We start from the raw sequence: 18,293 nt of genomic DNA, 5'->3' as shown, positions 1-18,293 counted from the left end.
AGCCCCCAGTAAATGTCCCAGTTCAACGAATCTATATCTAGGGGTGTGAGAATCCTTGTTAAATGACGTTTAACTAAAGTCCTATGGGGTTTAGAGTCCCAGATGACGGCGTTTCAACTAAAAACCTAGAGGTTGGAGTCCTTGTCAAACTGTGTTTTTGACTAAAGTCCCAGAGGCTTAGAGCCTCAGTTAAACGACATTTAACTGAAGTCCTAAAAGGGGTGCGGGTTCTAATGTTATCTTTTTTAATCTTTTTCAAAATGTCTCTCTTTCTCACTGTTTATTCAATGTCACATGCTGTTTTTATTTTAATTATGTGAAGCACTTTGAAATGCCTTGCTGCTGAAATGTGCTATACAAATAAAATTTGTTTAATTGATATATAATCTAATCTAATATAAATTAATTTATTGCTACTTTTTTATTATCTTGAAGTAGATCTGTTATGGAGACAAATGTTGCTGGACAATTTACCGATAAACAACCTTAATATTTTTGAGATTATTTTCAAGTAATGTATTGATAACAGCATAATAATGCAAGTTTACCCCCTCAAAGACTCATTAACTTAAATTGTATGCTGAACTGGAAGATAACTTAATTAAAATTAAAACAAAAATAAATAAAAGGAAATAAAAACCACACACAACCAAAACTTTAAATAAAATTGTTTATGAAGTTTGAAAACAAAATTATCCTTCAAATAATCAGAATTCTAATTATCAAGCTTATTTTAATTCATAATGTGATTAACCGATCAATTGCTTATTGCAACAGGCTTAATGCCAACTAAATTGCATGAATCTGCAGATCCATCATTTGCTTTTGCTGCTTCTCTTTAAATCTCTGTTCGATTAGAAAGCCTAGCAGAGTGAAAAGACTTTGAACTGTGACCAGAAATCTTTTGACTTGAAGCAGTTTTTCTATGTTCTAGGTGACGTCTGGGATGGTGATCAGCACTTTTTTGTCGGCTCCGATCATGTACGTGTCGGCCTGGTTGTTGACCATTCCTTTGATGGACCCTAGTCCCCTGGTGGCAGAGCTGGAAAACGTCAGCTTCAACATCAGCATCATCAGCCTCATAGGACTGGTTCGTGGTTTTGGTGCTTCTACATTGCTGCTCCCTCAGGTTCACCGATATATCAATATCTGGATCATTCTCGATGTTTGAAAAACAATCTAGATTGAGTATCAATGACAATGTGCCCAATCCATAAGGTCAAATCTATTCAGTCTAGTTCTGTGCTTTGTTCTGAGTGGTGTCATTCTTTATTTTAGATTATAATCAATTTTCCTATTTTCTCTTGCTCTTAATTTGAAAGTTGTGTTGCTGTTTATTTTTTACATGTTTGACCAAAGTAGTCAACATATTGTTTTGACAGTTTCAGTTTTTCTACTATTTATTTTACATTGACCGTTCTGTTCTGAACTGCACTGACTGAACTAATGAAAGTTGTTTTTTCCATGTTTGACTGGTGTAACCCAAGTTACATTCTAGGATTAGAAATAATCCAAATTAAAGTCAATCCAAGTGATTTCTTAAAACTAGGTACGTCTGCTGGAGGAGGTGGCAAATTTTAAAAACACAGAGACAGCTAGATGGTGCAAAATTGGTGAGTTGTATTAATATTTACAATATATACAAGTTAGTCCACAATTTTAAAGTCCAAATGGGTTCCTTAAACCAAGGAAGTCAACCAGTATTTGTTGATGATGAAAGGGGAAAAAAAAACAAAAAAAAAATAATCCAGTTCCTTCAGTGAAGACTTGTTGGGCTGAATCTCCAACCAGTTCGGAAGAGTTTCCTCAGACAATAGGCGTTGCATTTCCGGATCCACTAAACGGTTAGCTCGCCAGTCTGGTCAGCATGAAGCCAGACAATCCTTGCTGTATCCTAGACCCTTCAGCCACTCCTTGAGCGGGGGATCTGCAATACACCTGGCCTGTGTAAACAGGCCTAAATAATCAATTTACATGTACATGTATTTTCTTATAATTGCAGGAGTTTACATAATAATTAAATGCAACTTATGCAAAACAGTGTTTTTACACAACAGTAGTTTCGGTAAGCATTTCAATTTGAATGCGCTTTAGATCGGTGTATTACTACATCAGGCTGGGGAGGCTAGTGCTAGCATGCTAGCTCCCGAGCAAACACTCACCAGTTCCCTCTTGACCAACCGTGATCTTTACAACGTTCGGTTGATTGATCACACGTCTGCAAGTTAACAGAGGCACATGATATCTGAAAACCGCTTTGGGAACAGACCAGAAGCCTACCTGTACGTCAGGGTCCGACAGCGTTTCCTACCTAAGGTGCGATTAGCAGCCATATAAGCCGTAGCTGTCAATTTAGGACGCTGACGTGCAGCCGTCACATGACGTCAAAACCGCGCGAGAACAATGTTGTTCTCGCCTGGTTGGTGTTGAATAAATTAAGGAAAGGAGGATTTTAATTAACCTTTAAATAAAAATAAATAAAATTAGATCTAACAAAATGGAAAATAAAATAAACTGAATCTAATATAGAAAAATTATCCTGGTTACACTGGCTTGTGACACTATTGGTGGGTTTAAATGTGTTGTACTGGTGCAGAGTTAGCAGATAATTTTGTAATTCTGTACATTTACAAACATTTCTAACATAACTTTAACAAATGTTTTAAGTCCATTCAGCTGTTTTTCTGTATTGGATTGAATCAACTGATACAAAGCCTCAGATTTGAGTTTTGGTATTAGAAGTGAAGAGTTGAGTCTCTACCAGGGATCAGCATCGATATTTTAAAAGAGAAACTCAGTTTGTGTTCCTATCAGGTCTGGACCATCGCTGTGATGTTGCTTAGCAGGAAATTTAATCAGCTCCCTCATCTATTCGTGTTGAATCTTTTTCTGGCTCAGGTCAGTTAAATTTGATACAGTTTGCATTAATATAATGCATATTTGCTCATATTTGCTCCAGTCTGCTACCTTAACCCTCTGCTTTGTGTGACAGTTCTTAGTGTGCATTAGCATGATCCTGTGGAACTTCCTGGTGAAACAAGAAGATAATTACCTCAGTAAAGTTCTCAGCTTCACTCTATTGTACGGATCTCTGTACAGCACTTACATCTGGACAGGTTTGTATTTGCCAGATGCTTAAAACAACATCAGTTCCTGTAAAGCAGCCAAATAAACATTTTATTCTTTGCTTCAGAGACATTTGGGCTTCTTTGTGTGTCCAGGTTTAATCCCTCTGTGTCTGGCTCTGACTAACAGAGATGATCTGCTGAGACTCAGACCTGGGCTCTTCATGGCTGTGGGCTGGGGGTGAGAATTCAGGGACAGGAGCCGTGGCATCCACAGAGAAAAGATGATCTTTTATTTATTATTTGGTTTTATATTTCTGTCTTGATTGAAGAAGATGACTCTGTGTGCCTTTGTATGAATTGAAGATAATTCTCTGGCGCTCCACTGGAAAGAGATGAATAATTTAGTTTAAGTATTCTGTCCTTGGTGTGTTTTTGTAGGATTCCCTTTTTGACGGTTGGAGTCCTTCTCATATCAGGAGAAAGGACAGAAACCCTCGACTCTGCCTTCTTCTATGGCAGAGCTCAGGTTGGAATCTTACGTTTTTATTGGAGATCCTCTGATCAGAACTGTGTGAATGATTTTGAATTTCCAGTTATTGTACAGCTTTGACTGCCATTTTTGATTTATCTTTAAGAAATATAACATGATGAGGTGATTTGCTGTGAGCTCACCAGGATAAAAAGCAGCAACTTTTCTCTTCAGCCTTCCTGTTCTCTGGCAAGCTGAACAAACTGCAGACATGTCTCTACATGATGCAGAAAAGGTTTTGTATAAAGAGCTTCTTACTAGAGGCGTGCAGTATTGCATATTTTGGTTTAAATCCGATATACAGCACCAGTATCACTGATACTTTTTATTCACTTTTGTAGCATCAAACTTCAGACTTTTTAGGTGTTGTGGTTTTTCCTTTACTTTTTTGTCATAACCTCAGACAAAATTTGGAGAAATTTTATATGCAAGTAAAGTAAAATTCTTTGATAACATATTAACATTACGCCCATAATCAATAGAAAAAAAAAACATATGTTTACATGTTTTCCTGCATAAACAAAGTGCAAAACATTATTTGAGAACAATCAAATTTAAATATATGAGATAGTTAGAAAACTACAGTACCAAAAATAAAATATATTTTTAAGAGTGAATTTGAATCTAAAGTATCGATCCTCCCATGCTAGTATTGATACGATACCAACTGGGTATTGATGTAATCGATATTTTGGATAGTTCTTCCCACTTCTACTTCTGATGTCTTTCAGCTTCTATAATGCTGAAAATGGCTAACTTTGACTGCTTTTCGTCTAGTAACAACATCAACACTGATGAATGTGGAAATATGGTGCATTTAGAAATCAGAAAAACTTTGTATTTTTGAGTTTCGAACTGGCCAAACACCAATTTTTTGTTTTTTTATTGGCACATCACCACTCTGTGTTTAAAATGTTTTTATTTCGTTGGTTTGTTACCTGGATAGGAAAACAACAGAATTGTGTTATTTTTATTTATTTCAGTCATCCTGACAATAACAAACCCCTTAATTTCCTTCTGCCTCAGATAATCAGCTCTGCTGTGGTTCTGGCTGTGAGCCTGGCCCTCGGTGCCATTTCTCTGATGGGTCTGAGCCAGGGGGGCCGGGAGCAGGTCGGGTACGAAGCCCTGAGCCGAGCTGCTGTCACCGGCATCAACGATGAACTGAGGGCTCCTGCTGACCTGGAAGATCAACAACAGCAGCAGCAGGAGGCCAACTCCACAAATTCTCCCACCTGCGGCATCAATTCATGTAGTGCTGCTCTGTTTCTCTCTTTAATTTTAAGACATTTGAGTCTTTCAGACCTTGTTTTTATCCCCAGATGGACAAGTGTGTGACTGTTACTCTGTTGTTAATAGTTTGTTCTCTTTTTGTCCTTTGTCTTGTCTCGTTGAGGAGATTTCCACAACATTTCTCCTCTCCAGACCAGGCCTGACATGATGGCCAGCACACAGAGCACAGGTAACAAACTTACAGTAATGACTTCATAAATGCACAAACTAGAAGGTAACGTAGTCAATATTTAGGCATGACATTTTAGTAATTCTGATAGACATTCAAAGAAACAGCTGATAGCAGTCTGTAATTTTACACATTCAACATTTCAACACTATTATTATTATTAGTAGTAGTATTAAAACTGCAGTATGTAACTTTTATGAATAATATGTTTTTTACATGTATGTTAAAACTCTTACTGTGTCATGACAGTATGGTATGAGTCAAAAACTTTGTGAAAAAATTTACTCCCTCCCTTTTCTCCCAGTGTTTCCAACGCTTGCTACAGAAATACACCACTTGGTCAGAAACAACCAGTCACAGTCACAGCCAGGAGTAGGGTCTTAGCGCTGTTGATCACTTTTGTGTACATGCTGCTCAGACCCTTACCTCGTGTACCCGAGGTTTATTGACAGCGCTTTGACCTTCCTTTTTCTGACTATCTGTTTTTGACCGGGAGCAGTGCATTTCTTAAGGTAGCAGTTGTAGCACTGGGAGGAGGTGAAGGAGCTTGATTAATATATTTTTTAACATATTAAAATTTGTAACTTTTTTAATCACATTAACAACATGATGACAGCTTTAACAAATATGTTAAAAACATAATTTCTTAGTAATAGTTATATGCTGCAGCTTCAAGGAAGGTTGAAGGAACCTCAATTCTAATTTCTGTTTTCCTGCTCCAGGCCACAGCGGGGCGCTGTGCGACGGACAGCAGCCGAGATCATCGGACTTGGAACAGCCGCTGGATTTGCCACCTCCAGGCCTTAGGAGCAGCGATGATAAGCAGACTGTGAGACACATGTTGCTCTGTTTGCTGCTCAGCGTCAGTCTGCTGGCGGTAAGCAGGAAGCAAAGAGGACAGATTGCAACTGATTGTTTCACAAAGAGAAATTAATAACCACCTTCAAATTTTAACTTCACTGCCTTGGATGGAGATCATAAATGAAGTGTAAGCAGTGGAAGACGTATTGCTGTCTCGTCATGTAGAATCTGTCCAGCTGTCTCTGGTGGCTGTTCAACAAAGATCCAGGCCGGCTTTACCTGGAGCTGCAGTTTTTCTGTGCTGTGGCCAACTACGGGCAGGTACCTCAGTGACTATGCTTTGTATCTCTGGCTCCATTTCTGTTACAGATATCAGCAAAACTTTGTTGATGCTATGCTAATATAAAAAAACCCACACAATTTCCCAAATGAAAGAAATCCAATTAAAATCACACGTGAATAAGCTTAGAGTGACAAGTCATTGAAAGCACGCCGCACCATCATCCCACCACTTCCTGTTGTCGTCTTTATCGTTTTTGCCACCAGTAACATCCAGGTCGTTGCTCATATTGATCATCTGGTCGCTGATCATGTGACTCGTGCGATGTGATAAATGTTTCCATTGAAGTTTGGTGAAATACACTAATTTCTATGCAGCCAAAAAACAACCTCGTGCAAAAACTTTTATAAAAAAAATTAACTATTTTTTTTCAAAATTGCCAAATTTATTTTCGCATTTCAAATTTGAACAATTATATAGTCAATGGAAATGCATGTGTGTGCTGTTGTAGGGAAGACTACAGCTTGTGCTTGTTTTTGCTTGCTGTTTCCCAGGGTTTCCTTTCATTTGGAATATTTGGTCTGGACAGACACCTCATCATTGTGCCGTTCAAGAAGAGGTGGGCCGAGATTTCAGCAGTGATTTCATACTGCTTTTGTAATGTCTTTTGAGAAAGTTCTGAAATAATGATGTTGTCCAGGTTTCTCAGCCTGTGGCATAATCGAGACGGAGAGGATTCGAGTCCGTCTGCTGTGCCTGAGGACGTCCGACTCACTTGTACCCAGTTTGTCCGCTACCACAAAGACCAGTGTGTACAAGACATAGTACACACTCACAGGTATGAGGGACACAGTTGGCACATTCTGTAGTGCGTTGTAAGAGTATCTATAACTGTTTGAGTATCATGATAAATAAAAAGCTAAAAAGTGTGCCTTGCCTTTGTATTCAGCCATTCAATACTTTGAATAACACTTTTTGCTGTAATTACAGCTAAAGGTATTCCAGGGATATCTTTGTCCATTCTACTATGCAAAATAACTCAGTCTAACTGGATGGAGAGCATCTCTAGATATCAATTTTCAAGTTTTCCCAATGATTGCCAGTTGTATTTGTAGGCAGACTTCTATCTAAATCTTTCAATAGTAACTGAATGTTGGGATATGCCTTGGGTATGCTTGCATCAGCCTTGGATGTCCTACCATTATCCTTGGATGTGCTAATGTTAGCCTTGGATAACATTAGCTAATGTTAGCTAGCATTAGCCTTGCCCGGCATTAGTTGCCAAGGGCTTCTTGATTGATGCCTTCCTCATTTAGTATGTCAGCTTAAGGAGACAGACACGTCTTTGTAACTGTTGGAATTGTCCCCCTGTTATGGGATATTGTTTGATATACTATAGTCTTGTTTTTAACTTCTTCATGACTTTACCTGTGCTCTATGTGCTGTTCTGTTTGGTCTTCTTCATTCTAATGTTCTCTAGCACCCTCCTGAGTTCAGAACCGCTGCAGTTTCTCGAAGACTTAATAACACTTGGACAGTTTTAAATGGATTTTCTTCATCAGTAACAGAGTAAAGGGGGTTGAACACAAATGTATGACATATTTCTGTTTTTGATTATTTTTAAATAATAAAAATAGGCTATTTTCATTTACTGTCTAGTTCACAACTGCTCAGTCTGAGGTTGTGAAGTGAAGCAAAGTCTAAAAGGTCAAGGAGCATGGATAAATATTTTTCGTTGTTTGGAATTTGCTGTATATATTACAACAGATTTCATCGTAGGTTTGGAAAATGAGTGCAAAATGTACTGATCTTCAAATAACATCTTATGGTGGTTCCAGTTTTCTGATTCTGACTTTTTACTGGTGATGCTGCATGAATCTTCAAGTAGCTATTACTGTCTTGTTTCCCTCAGAGCAACATAAATATTGCCTAAACATGAAAACTTTCCACCCTATTGAAAAGACCCAGGCACTACAATTTTATGCCTCTTGGCTGATACTCTTTGCTTTTCTCCAAACAAAGTTCCTATTCTTCTTTCACCTTTCACCTCAGATGAATTAATCCTTTCCTTGCTTTTTCTCTCCCTGTCTCTGCCATATTTCCTTTGCTTGGCTGCTTCCTGTGCTCCCCTCCTCTTCATCACCACCTAGTGGCTCAGGGGAGAGTGTGAATGCTTCGACAGGTGAATCATTCCTCTAATTGTCACAGGTTTGGAGAAGTGAAGCAGGAGAATGGAATTGGACATTGCTTTTCCCATCATCCCCAGTATTTAAACACAAATCCTCAGAGACATGGCAAGTCACAGAATCTGCACTGGAATTACAGTCCAGACGAATCATGCAACCAAACTTCACTTCCTTCCAACATGGAGGTGCCCAGATGAACATCTCAGATACATTTCTACCCTTCAGGGACACGATGACCTCTACTCAAGCCTGCCCTAGTCCGTCTTTCGAGGGAGTGACTTGGTGGACTGGTTAATGGAGCGAGGTTTCTGCACCAGACGGACTGAGGCGAAACATTACGCCGTTCGTCTTCAGCGAGGGGGAGTGGTGAGCCACCTGACAGGCCAGCAGAGCTTCAGGGACGAGCCCACTCTAACCTACTACTTCCTGCAGGTGGAGGGACGGCCCTAGAACATCTGAGAGGACGAACAGAAACTTTGGGGTGCCAAACAGGAAGTGCCTTATGGTGAAATTACCACAAGATACTAGCTGGATTGTTGCAAGACCCAAAGACTCTGTGCAGAATTACATTACCCACCAAAATCTGTTTTATGGGGAGAAAATCCTTTTGCACTGTAAAAGTATTAAGTAGTGCTTCTCCATTTTCATAAGAAAAACAACAAAAACTAGTCTTGACCTCTGACAGGGGGTCATAAACTCAACATCCAGGATTTTCCAATCATTCCTTGTCTGAGCTCCAGGTCAGGGTACTAACACTTCAATGTGGAAGCTGTTACTGAGGTACAAAGTGTCAACTGTAGGAATTTTTAGTGACAACAGTTTCTGTTGCCATAGTCCCCTCCCCTTTCTGTTTGCTGCAGCGAAGTGTACTTTCATATTTACGGACTTTGGCGAAGTGCATTACCCACAAGTCATTGCTGCATGTGATGTTTTGAGCTAAAAGGTGGATTGTATGTATGCGTACTGACTATGGCAAGCCGTTTTAACATAAATTCGGTTTCGTCTGACTATCCGTAATTACATTCCAGATATCTAAAAATGCATTTTGACTAGATAAAACTACATTTTGACTATCCAGAATGGTAATTTAAGATATCTGTATTTACATTCTGACTAGTAAGAATAATAATTCAAGATTACATTTTGACTAGACAAAATTCCTTTCAAGATATCTCAAATGTCATCACTGAATCTGTCATTTGACGGGACACATATCCGTAATTACGATTTAAGATATCTTCAACACAATTATGACTATTCAAAATTACAATTTTAGATATCTGAATTAAGAATGACGTGGAAACCTCTTTGTGGTGTCCAAACAGTCGCCTGCAGAATTTTATGTTTCCTGCACAAAATTGTCAGTAAATGCCACAAATTAGAAAGAGCTCAACAATGTTGGAAATGCAGAGATAGCAAAACTTCATAAACTATAAGACTGCTTCTGATATCTGCAAAGAATTTCCTGTTTATTCATTTCCGACGAACCGAATGCACTTAAAAACAGCTTTGAAAAGCTAAAATTGCTATTGTCAAACCATTTTCAACATGAAAGCGGCGAATTTTCAAACATCTTTTTTCGTTTTCTCTATTTTTCATTGTTTTATTAAACTGTCAAATTGCTACGTAAGTCAGGGACGTTTTGACTAGACAGAATACTAATTCAAGATATCAGTAATGTCATTCTGACTAGTCGGCATGCCAATTTAAGATACCTTAAATAGAAAAGCTGTGTAATTCAAGATATCTCGAATTCATTTAGAGATATCGTAAAAGGAATTTTGACTAGTCAAAATTACAATTCAAGACATCTTTAATTTAGTTTTGCCTAGTCATTATTTGATTTTAAGATATCTATAATTTAGTTTTCACTAGTCAAAACTGCATATCTCCTATCCAAAAATACATTTAAGATGTAATTTAATTGTAGATATCTGAAATGTGTATTTCAGATAGTAATTCATTGTAGATATCTTGAATTAAAGTCTCCACACAAGTCAATGGTAAGTCTGACGTCATTTCGACTACTCAGAATGTAATTAGAGATATCTCAAATAGTTATTTTGTCTAATCGAAATATAATTAGAGATATCTTAAATCGCTAAAACATCTAGTCACAAAACAATTAGAGATATCTGGAATGTAAGGGCGGTGTTACACCTGTAAAACCTAATTTATGTTAAAACGGCTTGCCATATATTGTCCCAATTCTCACATTTTCGCACGCTTGTAAACCCTCATGCATAGTGACTCCACACTTCAAAGAGGGCACACGGTGCGCAATTATGGCAAGCCGTAAGACGAAACTGAATTTATGTTAAAAAGGCTTGCCACAGGGCAATGAACATTGGGAGAGGGTCACTAATGTATGGCTAGTCATGTGACACTGAAATCACGCGAGAATAGACACACTGAATGGTCTTTGTTCTCCTTTGATTTATTTTTGGTATTCTTGAAATTATTATTATTTTTATTAAATAAATCTTTAAATTAATAAATTAAGTACAACTGAATCTAACAAATGGAGAAAAATACCTCGTTGCATTTACACTAAACCATAAAATGTAAAATTGTTAATATATAGTATTTGAACAGTATTTATAACGTGTATCACCTTTGTGACACACTTTATAAATACATGTCCTGTATCTTTTATTGTTTTAATTATTCAATCTTATTATGTATTGTGCTTTTATCACCTCTGTTTATTTCAATGGTTTCATTACGCAGCAGTCCTATACTGTTCCTGCGTATTCTTACCGATCTGTCTGCATGAAATGTGGCATAAGAATAAAAGTATGATCCCTCACCATGATATATTTCCACTGTACTGCACAAATATTGATGAATGTTTCAGATCATCAGACATGTTTTATTCTAGACAAATATAACCCGAATAAATACAAAAAGCAAACTAAGCCACGGAGTCCTAGAGGACAAATACTTTTTCAAAGCACTGCATGTGTTTAAATGTTAGTGAGCAATATGTTTTATTTCATTTATAAATTCTTAAGTTAATATTTATCAATTATATGTTAATTCCACAGTAAACATACTTAGAGCTACTGGCCGAATGAAAATACGACTGACGTAGAAATATCACTATGTTTCACTTTAAAACGGAAATTCAAGTACAGTTTATTTACCCTGCCTTCTAGTGGTCGTTGTGTTAAATTGCATGTTAACATTGCATTCAAAAATATGTTAATATTTCACAGAAATGAAGAAATATTTCTATATATTTTGGATAATAGTATATGCTAGCTAAGTAGAGAAAAAAAAAACATGTCCATGTGTACTGAAGAAAGCTGTCTCTCACCAGGCTGCTATACGATCCGTGCACCGAACACTGGCAGAATGTCAACCGTCATATGCGGCTTGCCTTTCGGAAAGTGACACCTTCTTTTAGCCGGTGCCGTCCAACGGAACCAGAACACGTCAACCTGTCGTCCACCGGCGTACTTCCTCTGTGCTTAAACTGAGTTGTTGTTGAAAGTTGCCGGTCAGCAGTAAAGTTTCTCTGGACGGGACAACATGCGCTCCTTAGCGGGACTAACTGGCATCGTGGCGACTGCAAGTGTCTATCTCTACCTGCTGTCGACGCACCTTCCCCCGGGACCGACGCAGCTCCAGCCGGGGTCTGAGCCGGAGGGAGAGGCCGACCGAGAGTACAGGTAGGAACACACTGTCTTAAATGAAATACAGTTCAACCTGACGGTACTAGAGCCACACAGATACTCATTTATTTTATTTTTCTGCGTACCTCTATAAGTCTACCAGAAGGTTCAATCGACTATATTTTATCTTCTTAATTCTAAACAAATTAGAAATAAGCTAGTCAATCTTTAGCTTATTTCTTTAGAAACTGTAGAGTACTCGCTATTTAGACCAATATTAGATTAATTTTTAGATTATTATGTAGAGGGACTCCTCTTATTGCAAACCAGAAAAGGAATTAGAACGAAATTAGAATCCAGAAAGAATTCTCCCAGAACAGGAACACTTAGTTTTTGTTATTACTGTACTTAGAAACTGTGGAGTACTCGTTACTTTTACCAATTTAGAGTATTTAGACCAAAGGATACTTACTTATACTTATCTAGCAACGCTGAATAGGAGAACCTAGTTTATTTACTTTGGATTCGCTTTTTCTTCTTTTGCTCTTTCTTTTGGTTTGTTATTTTGTTTGCATTTCCTTTTAATTCCTGTAAAGCACTATGTATTGCCTTGTTGCAGAAAATGTGATATATAAATAAAATTACCTTCACATTTTTTTACCTTTTATTATTATAGAAGTCATACTTTTCATAATTGTGATATTTTTTATCTTATCTTCTAACTTAAATGAAGGTCATCAGCCTGTAGACCTCAGTTTAATAAGCCAAAGTGCTATTATGTATTTTAGGCATTGTTGTAGATATGGTTCACAATGTCAGAAATTTATGTATTATTTTGTTGCGGTCAGAGCTCCGCTGGGGGTCAATTTCCAAATCAACTTTGATTTGAAATCAAAGTAAATAATAACAATAATAATAATTCAAAGGGACGCTTTTATTGTTGCTACTAAAAAAATGTAATTACAAATAAACTGAAAGTTGATGTGTGTGATGTCATTTTGTGTTATTTTCTTATTTTGTGGTTTGCAAGCTAAGAATATAAATGATAAACTGCTTTTAATGTTGGTAGTTTTTTTCAAGGGTTTATTATTCAAAACACCTCGTTCATTTAGATTTTTAGATTTAACCTTTATCTACTGTTCCAGTTATCAAACAAGAATAAGATGCTAATATTAGTTGGTTATTTAGTTCAACTGGCTGATTAACCAGCTCAATTAGCTGGTTAATTGAGCTGGTCCAACTAAGAGATGACTGCTTAGAAAAAATGCTCTAAACTTGTTACGCAACTCTATTCTCTGTTAGCTTAACAGAGATTAGATCAGTTTCCACACCATAACTGTCAAGAAATGTTTTGATTCTTTTAAGTGTTAACCTTCTTTCTGCCAGCCGACTAACAGTGGCCGGTAAGGTGGGAGCTGGATTTGTTTCTGTTAAATAAGAAACACAATTAAAATGAATAAGATTGTTCATCAAAAAACATTGTATGCCACAATCCTCCAACTACTTCCTGTCATCTTCTTCTTCCTGGTATTTGCCTCAATACGACAAAAAACCCCACCTCATTCTAGCACTAAGAATTTTCGAAAATACCGTTTCCGTTATGATTAAATTTATTTTCAAAATGTCAAATTGCGCAACTGCATGGTCAATGGAAACGCAATTAATGACTACATTTACTACTATTAGACCTTCTGAAGTGGAATAAAAAGGTAAATAATAGGAAGCAGCAAATCTTCTGATGAGCCAGTCATATCTATTTCAAAAGCCGAAGGGGATTCCCCGAAGCTGAGACAAGGTGACCCGTAATCCAAGTGAATGGGTCACCACCAGGAGATTTCAGCAACTTAAAAACCAGAAATGATGTTTCACACATCTTAGAATACCAAAATAATCCCCTAAGCTATTTTGTTATGTTAAACTTTAAGATATTGTGCATTAAATAAAACCCCAACACTTGGGGAGTTTAAATTTATAGTTAAATGTGACACTGCAGAGGGATGATAGAATAACACTGAGCCAGACTCTCTGAGGCCAAATGCAGAAAGCATTTATGTGTGTGTGCGTTTTTCATGCGCGCGTGTGTGTGTGGGTGCTTGTGCCTAGTAAATCGATATTACGATCATGACTAACTGATCCAGGCATCTTGTAAACTAAATTCCCTTTAGTAGGTTTTTTTTCTTAGTCAAAGGAAACTGAAAGGTTAACTGTTCATGTTGGGGTGAGTGATGTTAACCCTGATGTGATTGGTGGGTTGATCCCACATCTGTCCGTTCCTCTGTGTGTGTGTGTGTGTGTGTGCGTGTGTGTGTGGCATGTTCTGCTGAGGCAGAACATGTTTCATAGAGTCAGCTGTAAGTATCCCTCCTCAAATACTGTACATACATCCATTCAGTTTCACGTGTCGGGCTGTTTCCACGTCAACCACCCAGTGGACCAGTAAGAGGGCTGGATGTTTGTCCTCTGACTAGTAAGAATAAGCAATGCTGGACCTCAAAGCAGGTGGCAGAGGAAAGTTGGCAGCTTGAGTTTCAAATCAGGGTGGGGAGGCAGACAGACGGGAGATTTTCTTTTTGCTGTGCGAGTTTTCAGAAGTGTCTTCTAGTCTCTTCTCAAGTCTACAAGCTGTGATGCTATTTCTATCTTTGAATTGAATGTATCCAGTTACTCTTTGACTCAGAGACACACAGCATGGTCACTGATTCTTCTATAGTTCTGTTTTTCTGTCTGGTTTCAAGTTTTTGCCCTGTTTGTATTTCAACTATTTAAACTGAGACGAAAGCCATTTTCTACTTAAGATTAGGGATGCACAGATTTCAACATTTGGGCCGATATTGATAGCCAATATTAATATTACTTAGCAGGTAACTGAATGTTATCCTAAGCAGTAACTATTATGTCGGAAAATCTCCAAGACTGAAAACATTATTTGTTTTTTGAAGTTAAATGAGTAACTGGATCCTTTCTGCGTTGTGCTGGTTTTATTGAATGATCAGGGCCGTGACACGAGATTTCTTTGAAACTGATGGTTTCTCGATTTATTTCTGACGAGAACAACAAACAGAAAACAATTGTGTTATGGCTGCCTGCTCCAACTCCTCTCCTGCAGGACAACATGACAAAAGGGGGAAGACCATGTCTCACAATTTTTAAGTAATCAAAATAAATCTTTTTTACAGAACATACTTGACGAGAATGTAGTGGGTTGAGAAACAGTAAAAAAAAAATTAAAAAAAATACACCCCCTATTTTTTAATTAGAATTAGTCCTGGCTTCTGTCTTCGTTTTTTAGTCTTTCTTTTCCCATATATATATATGTAACCCTGTCCGTGCGAAATGAGTCCTCGCTGTTCCCTGGACTCTGCGTTGTGTGTTCTTAAGGGTTTTTGTCGGAAGGAAACGAGACAGGAATCTGACACACACGGTGGTTGAAATCGTGGTTGGGACCGTTTATTCGGACCACCCGATAGCGCAGCGGCTTCGCCTTTAGAATTCAGAGCAAATACTCCATGTCAACATGTTTCATTAACGCAGTTATTTATTTATTTTTTTTTATTTTTATTTTTTATTTATTTTATATATATATATATATATATATATATATATATATATATATATATATAAACAGGGAGAACGGGTTTTCTGGCTCTGGGCATGCGCAGCTCAGCATAAACGAGCTCTTGCTGGAGTAACATTATAACTCGCTTCCTCTGATCCATAGGTAGGATAAAAGGCAACTCTTATAAACCCATAAAAACAGCTTCTTTAAATATATTGTGTAATTTTAGACAGTTTTATACTAAGCTTTGACATGTGTCAAAGCTTAACATAAGCTTAGCAGTACCATAGCAGTCCTAGCTTGATTTTTGTTGAAGCCATTGAGATTTTGAACTTATTTAAATTACTTAATTAGTGACTGTTATATTTGTATTTGGGATATTGGTGTTTGGGAAATGCTTGGCATAGTTTGTTTTTTTTCTCATAAAGGTGTATTTTTTGTGATGAGCTTAATCTCCTTTATAACCGCTATAACGGTTATAACTCGCAAACATTGGTATTTACAGTGTGTTGTAGATGGAATGTTGTGTTCAGTTTGGTTGTTAACTTTGGATCAGATTTTCTTTATTTTTTGTAATTATGTTGTTTTATTTATGCATGTTTTATTTTATTTCCTTGTAAAGACTCCGGATGTTGACTGAATGTGAATTATACTGTAATTGTATTTTGTTTATTTATTTTTTCTCTAATTGAAAATGTTGTTAGAATAAACAAGCTCTTGCTGGAGTAACATAACAACTCGCTTCCTCTGAGATCCACAGATATTGGTTGCACAGGATTCTTCTGCCTGTGCGCCACTTGATACTGGCTCAGATTCCCCCTAGATCTGGTGCCGATAACAATAACAACAAACAAAAACAGCCGTGTTATGGCTTCCCCCTCCAAGGAACACAAAAGTACATCACAGAACTAAAGTTAATTCCTGCTAATTTGTGATTTTAGCTTCACTTAAATATTTACATTACAGAATGGATTAATATATTACAATAGTGATAACAAAAACTAACTTAGTAGATCTATAAATAAACTCGATGTATTTAGATGAAAAATAAACACCACACACCTCTCCCACAGGACAACATGACAAAAGGGGAGGGTGTAAATTTCCCATAGCAATTAAATAATCACATCAAAAGTTAGAAACACTGTTGCTGCACTCTTTAGTGCTTTCTTTGACTAGTACATATATTAGTGTGTGTGAGAGAATGTGTCAGTGACAGGTATTTTAGAACGGCACTTTGTGAAGTTCAGTCCATTCACTTGTATTAGCTTACTGGCAGATATGTCACATTAAATATGACGGACACTGTGACGTATCGCAGCAAACGTACCAACCTGCTCAATGAAGCATCGAAGTGTTCATGTCTATATGCCCATGTGTGTAAAGGGTGCAAACAATTTAAAGACAAAACCACAGAAGAAAAAACAAAAAGGAGGGGCTTCCAATCCTAAAGTAACACGGTTAAAACAATGACAGAGTTTTTAGAGGTGTTTTAGTCAGGTAAGTAACAATACGAATAACCAAACAAAAAAGACATTTTGTGTAATTATAACAAAAGAAAAATACAACCAGGTTACAAATGCACCATAGCAAAGTGACTAATTTAGAGACGGGTGAAGTTTCCAGATTGACCATCAGGTATGTTAAGATAAACCAATACTTTTGCTTTGTAGAAGTGTCTCCCTGCTCTAAATTGGTGACATTACATTTAGATTTTCAGTCACGAATAGAAAATATTATGCTGAACAGTTACCATAAACGTTTAGCATAACACGTTTATGCTAAAACATGCAGGAACATTTTCAAACCAACCCAAAATTTTGGGGAATAAATGCAAAGGTTCTTGAAAGTACTGCACAGTCAATATGATTTTCCATTTGAATCGGGTTAAGATTGGACCATTGAATGGGCCATTTTGTTCTCTTTTTCAGTCAATCTGTTGTCAAATTTCTTTGCTGTGCTTTAGGTTAATTGTTATTGTGTTCCATCAGTCATATCACAACTTGATTTTAGTAGCAAATTAAAAAACTCACATAAGTGTACTATGGTGTGTTCCTCTGGTTTTCTGTCCAGGCTGAAGTTCCCATCAGACCTGGAGTCACTACGGGAACTGGCCAATATGCTCAAGTTTTACAAAACGGAGAACTACAGCTACGTTCTGCTGCTGTTCTGTAGCGCCTACCTCTATAAGCAGTCCTTCGCCATACCTGGCTCCTCTTTCCTGGTGAGCCACACACTGACAGAAACTGAACAGAAAGCAGAGAAACAAACACTTCCCTCCATGTAATCTGTCCTGTTTCAGAACATGTTGGGGGGAGCGATTTTCGGACCCTGGGTGGGTCTGATACTGACCTGCCTGCTCGCCACTTTCGGCTCCACGTTCTGCTTCCTGCTGTCCTCAGCGTTTGGGAAGCAGTATGTGATTCACTTCTTCCCAGAGAAAGTGGCTCTGCTGCAGATGAAGGTAGGTATCTTCACCAGATTGGTCATTTATCCTTTATTTGTGTGGTAAACAAGAATGAATGAGAATGTGCACTTTTTTTTTTTGAAGGATTTAACTTGTTTTCTGGTGATATTCTGGATGTTTTCCGAATGTCAGAAATGTTGACCCAACTGGAAATGAAGCAGGAGAACGTGAATCATTTTTTAAAAGTCATAAATGACTTTAAAAAAATGATTTACTTATTAATTTATAAATGTCATAGTTTCAAACTAAATATTTCATTAGAAAGATAAATATTTCTTAAGTCAACTGAATATTTAACTTCAAATCACATATTTTGTTAAATAAATA

General features: G+C 37.3%; 2 protein-coding genes and 1 long non-coding RNA gene across 4 annotated transcripts; 2 read left to right on the top strand and 1 right to left on the bottom strand.

Annotated features, from left to right (window-relative positions):
- Positions 1 to 657: 657 nt before the first annotated feature.
- On the top strand, positions 658 to 8,973 carry LOC106942321 (integral membrane protein GPR155-like). 2 transcript variants are annotated; one of them, XM_015025578.1, is made up of 12 exons: positions 658 to 1,090; positions 2,815 to 2,898; positions 2,993 to 3,116; positions 3,222 to 3,306; positions 3,507 to 3,594; positions 4,624 to 4,849; positions 4,997 to 5,059; positions 5,782 to 5,936; positions 6,086 to 6,181; positions 6,695 to 6,759; positions 6,841 to 6,978; positions 8,349 to 8,973. In XM_015025578.1, the coding sequence occupies exons 1-12, from the start codon at positions 947 to 949 to the stop codon at positions 8,521 to 8,523; spliced, it is 1,443 nt and encodes a 480-aa protein (XP_014881064.1). In that variant the 5' UTR covers positions 658 to 946; the 3' UTR covers positions 8,524 to 8,973. The 2 variants fall into 2 exon arrangements, with proteins under 2 accessions (XP_014881064.1, XP_014881065.1); XM_015025579.1 differs by having other exon boundaries at positions 661 to 1,090; positions 8,291 to 8,442.
- Positions 1,599 to 2,808, bottom strand: LOC106942323 (uncharacterized). The gene is made up of 2 exons (XR_001423603.1): positions 2,163 to 2,808; positions 1,599 to 1,943 (listed from the first exon to the last, which is right to left on the bottom strand). It is a non-coding gene; the product is annotated as an uncharacterized LOC106942323 (long non-coding RNA).
- A 2,513-nt stretch (positions 8,974 to 11,486) lies between the features above and the next one.
- LOC106942322 (transmembrane protein 41A-A-like) lies at positions 11,487 to 18,134 on the top strand. The gene is made up of 3 exons (XM_015025580.1): positions 11,487 to 12,000; positions 17,573 to 17,723; positions 17,802 to 18,134. The coding sequence occupies exons 1-3, from the start codon at positions 11,861 to 11,863 to the stop codon at positions 18,009 to 18,011; spliced, it is 501 nt and encodes a 166-aa protein (XP_014881066.1). The 5' UTR covers positions 11,487 to 11,860; the 3' UTR covers positions 18,012 to 18,134.
- Positions 18,135 to 18,293: the final 159 nt, after the last annotated feature.

The sequence above is a fragment of the Poecilia latipinna genome, unplaced genomic scaffold (assembly GCF_001443285.1).
Source record: "Poecilia latipinna isolate Pla-1442-1.1 unplaced genomic scaffold, P_latipinna-1.0 Scaffold4190, whole genome shotgun sequence".
Lineage (NCBI taxonomy): Eukaryota > Metazoa > Chordata > Actinopteri > Cyprinodontiformes > Poeciliidae > Poecilia > Poecilia latipinna.
The sequence above is the reverse complement of the archived record's forward strand: the minus strand, read 5'-3'. Positions and strand labels throughout refer to the sequence as shown.

What these genes read in the sequence shown, in the direction of transcription:
- LOC106942321 (XM_015025578.1), top strand. Translation starts at nt 947, where the DNA reads ATGGTGATCAGCACTTTTTTGTCGGCTCCGATCATGTACGTGTCGGCC. An exon ending in TGAATCTTTTTCTGGCTCAG is followed by an intron (nt 2,899 to 2,992) that starts GTCAGTTAAATT and finishes TTTGTGTGACAG; the next exon opens with TTCTTAGTGTGCATTAGCAT. An exon ending in TCTTCTATGGCAGAGCTCAG is followed by an intron (nt 3,595 to 4,623) that starts GTTGGAATCTTA and finishes CTTCTGCCTCAG; the next exon opens with ATAATCAGCTCTGCTGTGGT.
- LOC106942322 (XM_015025580.1), top strand. Translation starts at nt 11,861, where the DNA reads ATGCGCTCCTTAGCGGGACTAACTGGCATCGTGGCGACTGCAAGTGTC. An exon ending in GAGGCCGACCGAGAGTACAG is followed by an intron (nt 12,001 to 17,572) that starts GTAGGAACACAC and finishes TTTTCTGTCCAG; the next exon opens with GCTGAAGTTCCCATCAGACC. An exon ending in TACCTGGCTCCTCTTTCCTG is followed by an intron (nt 17,724 to 17,801) that starts GTGAGCCACACA and finishes GTCCTGTTTCAG; the next exon opens with AACATGTTGGGGGGAGCGAT.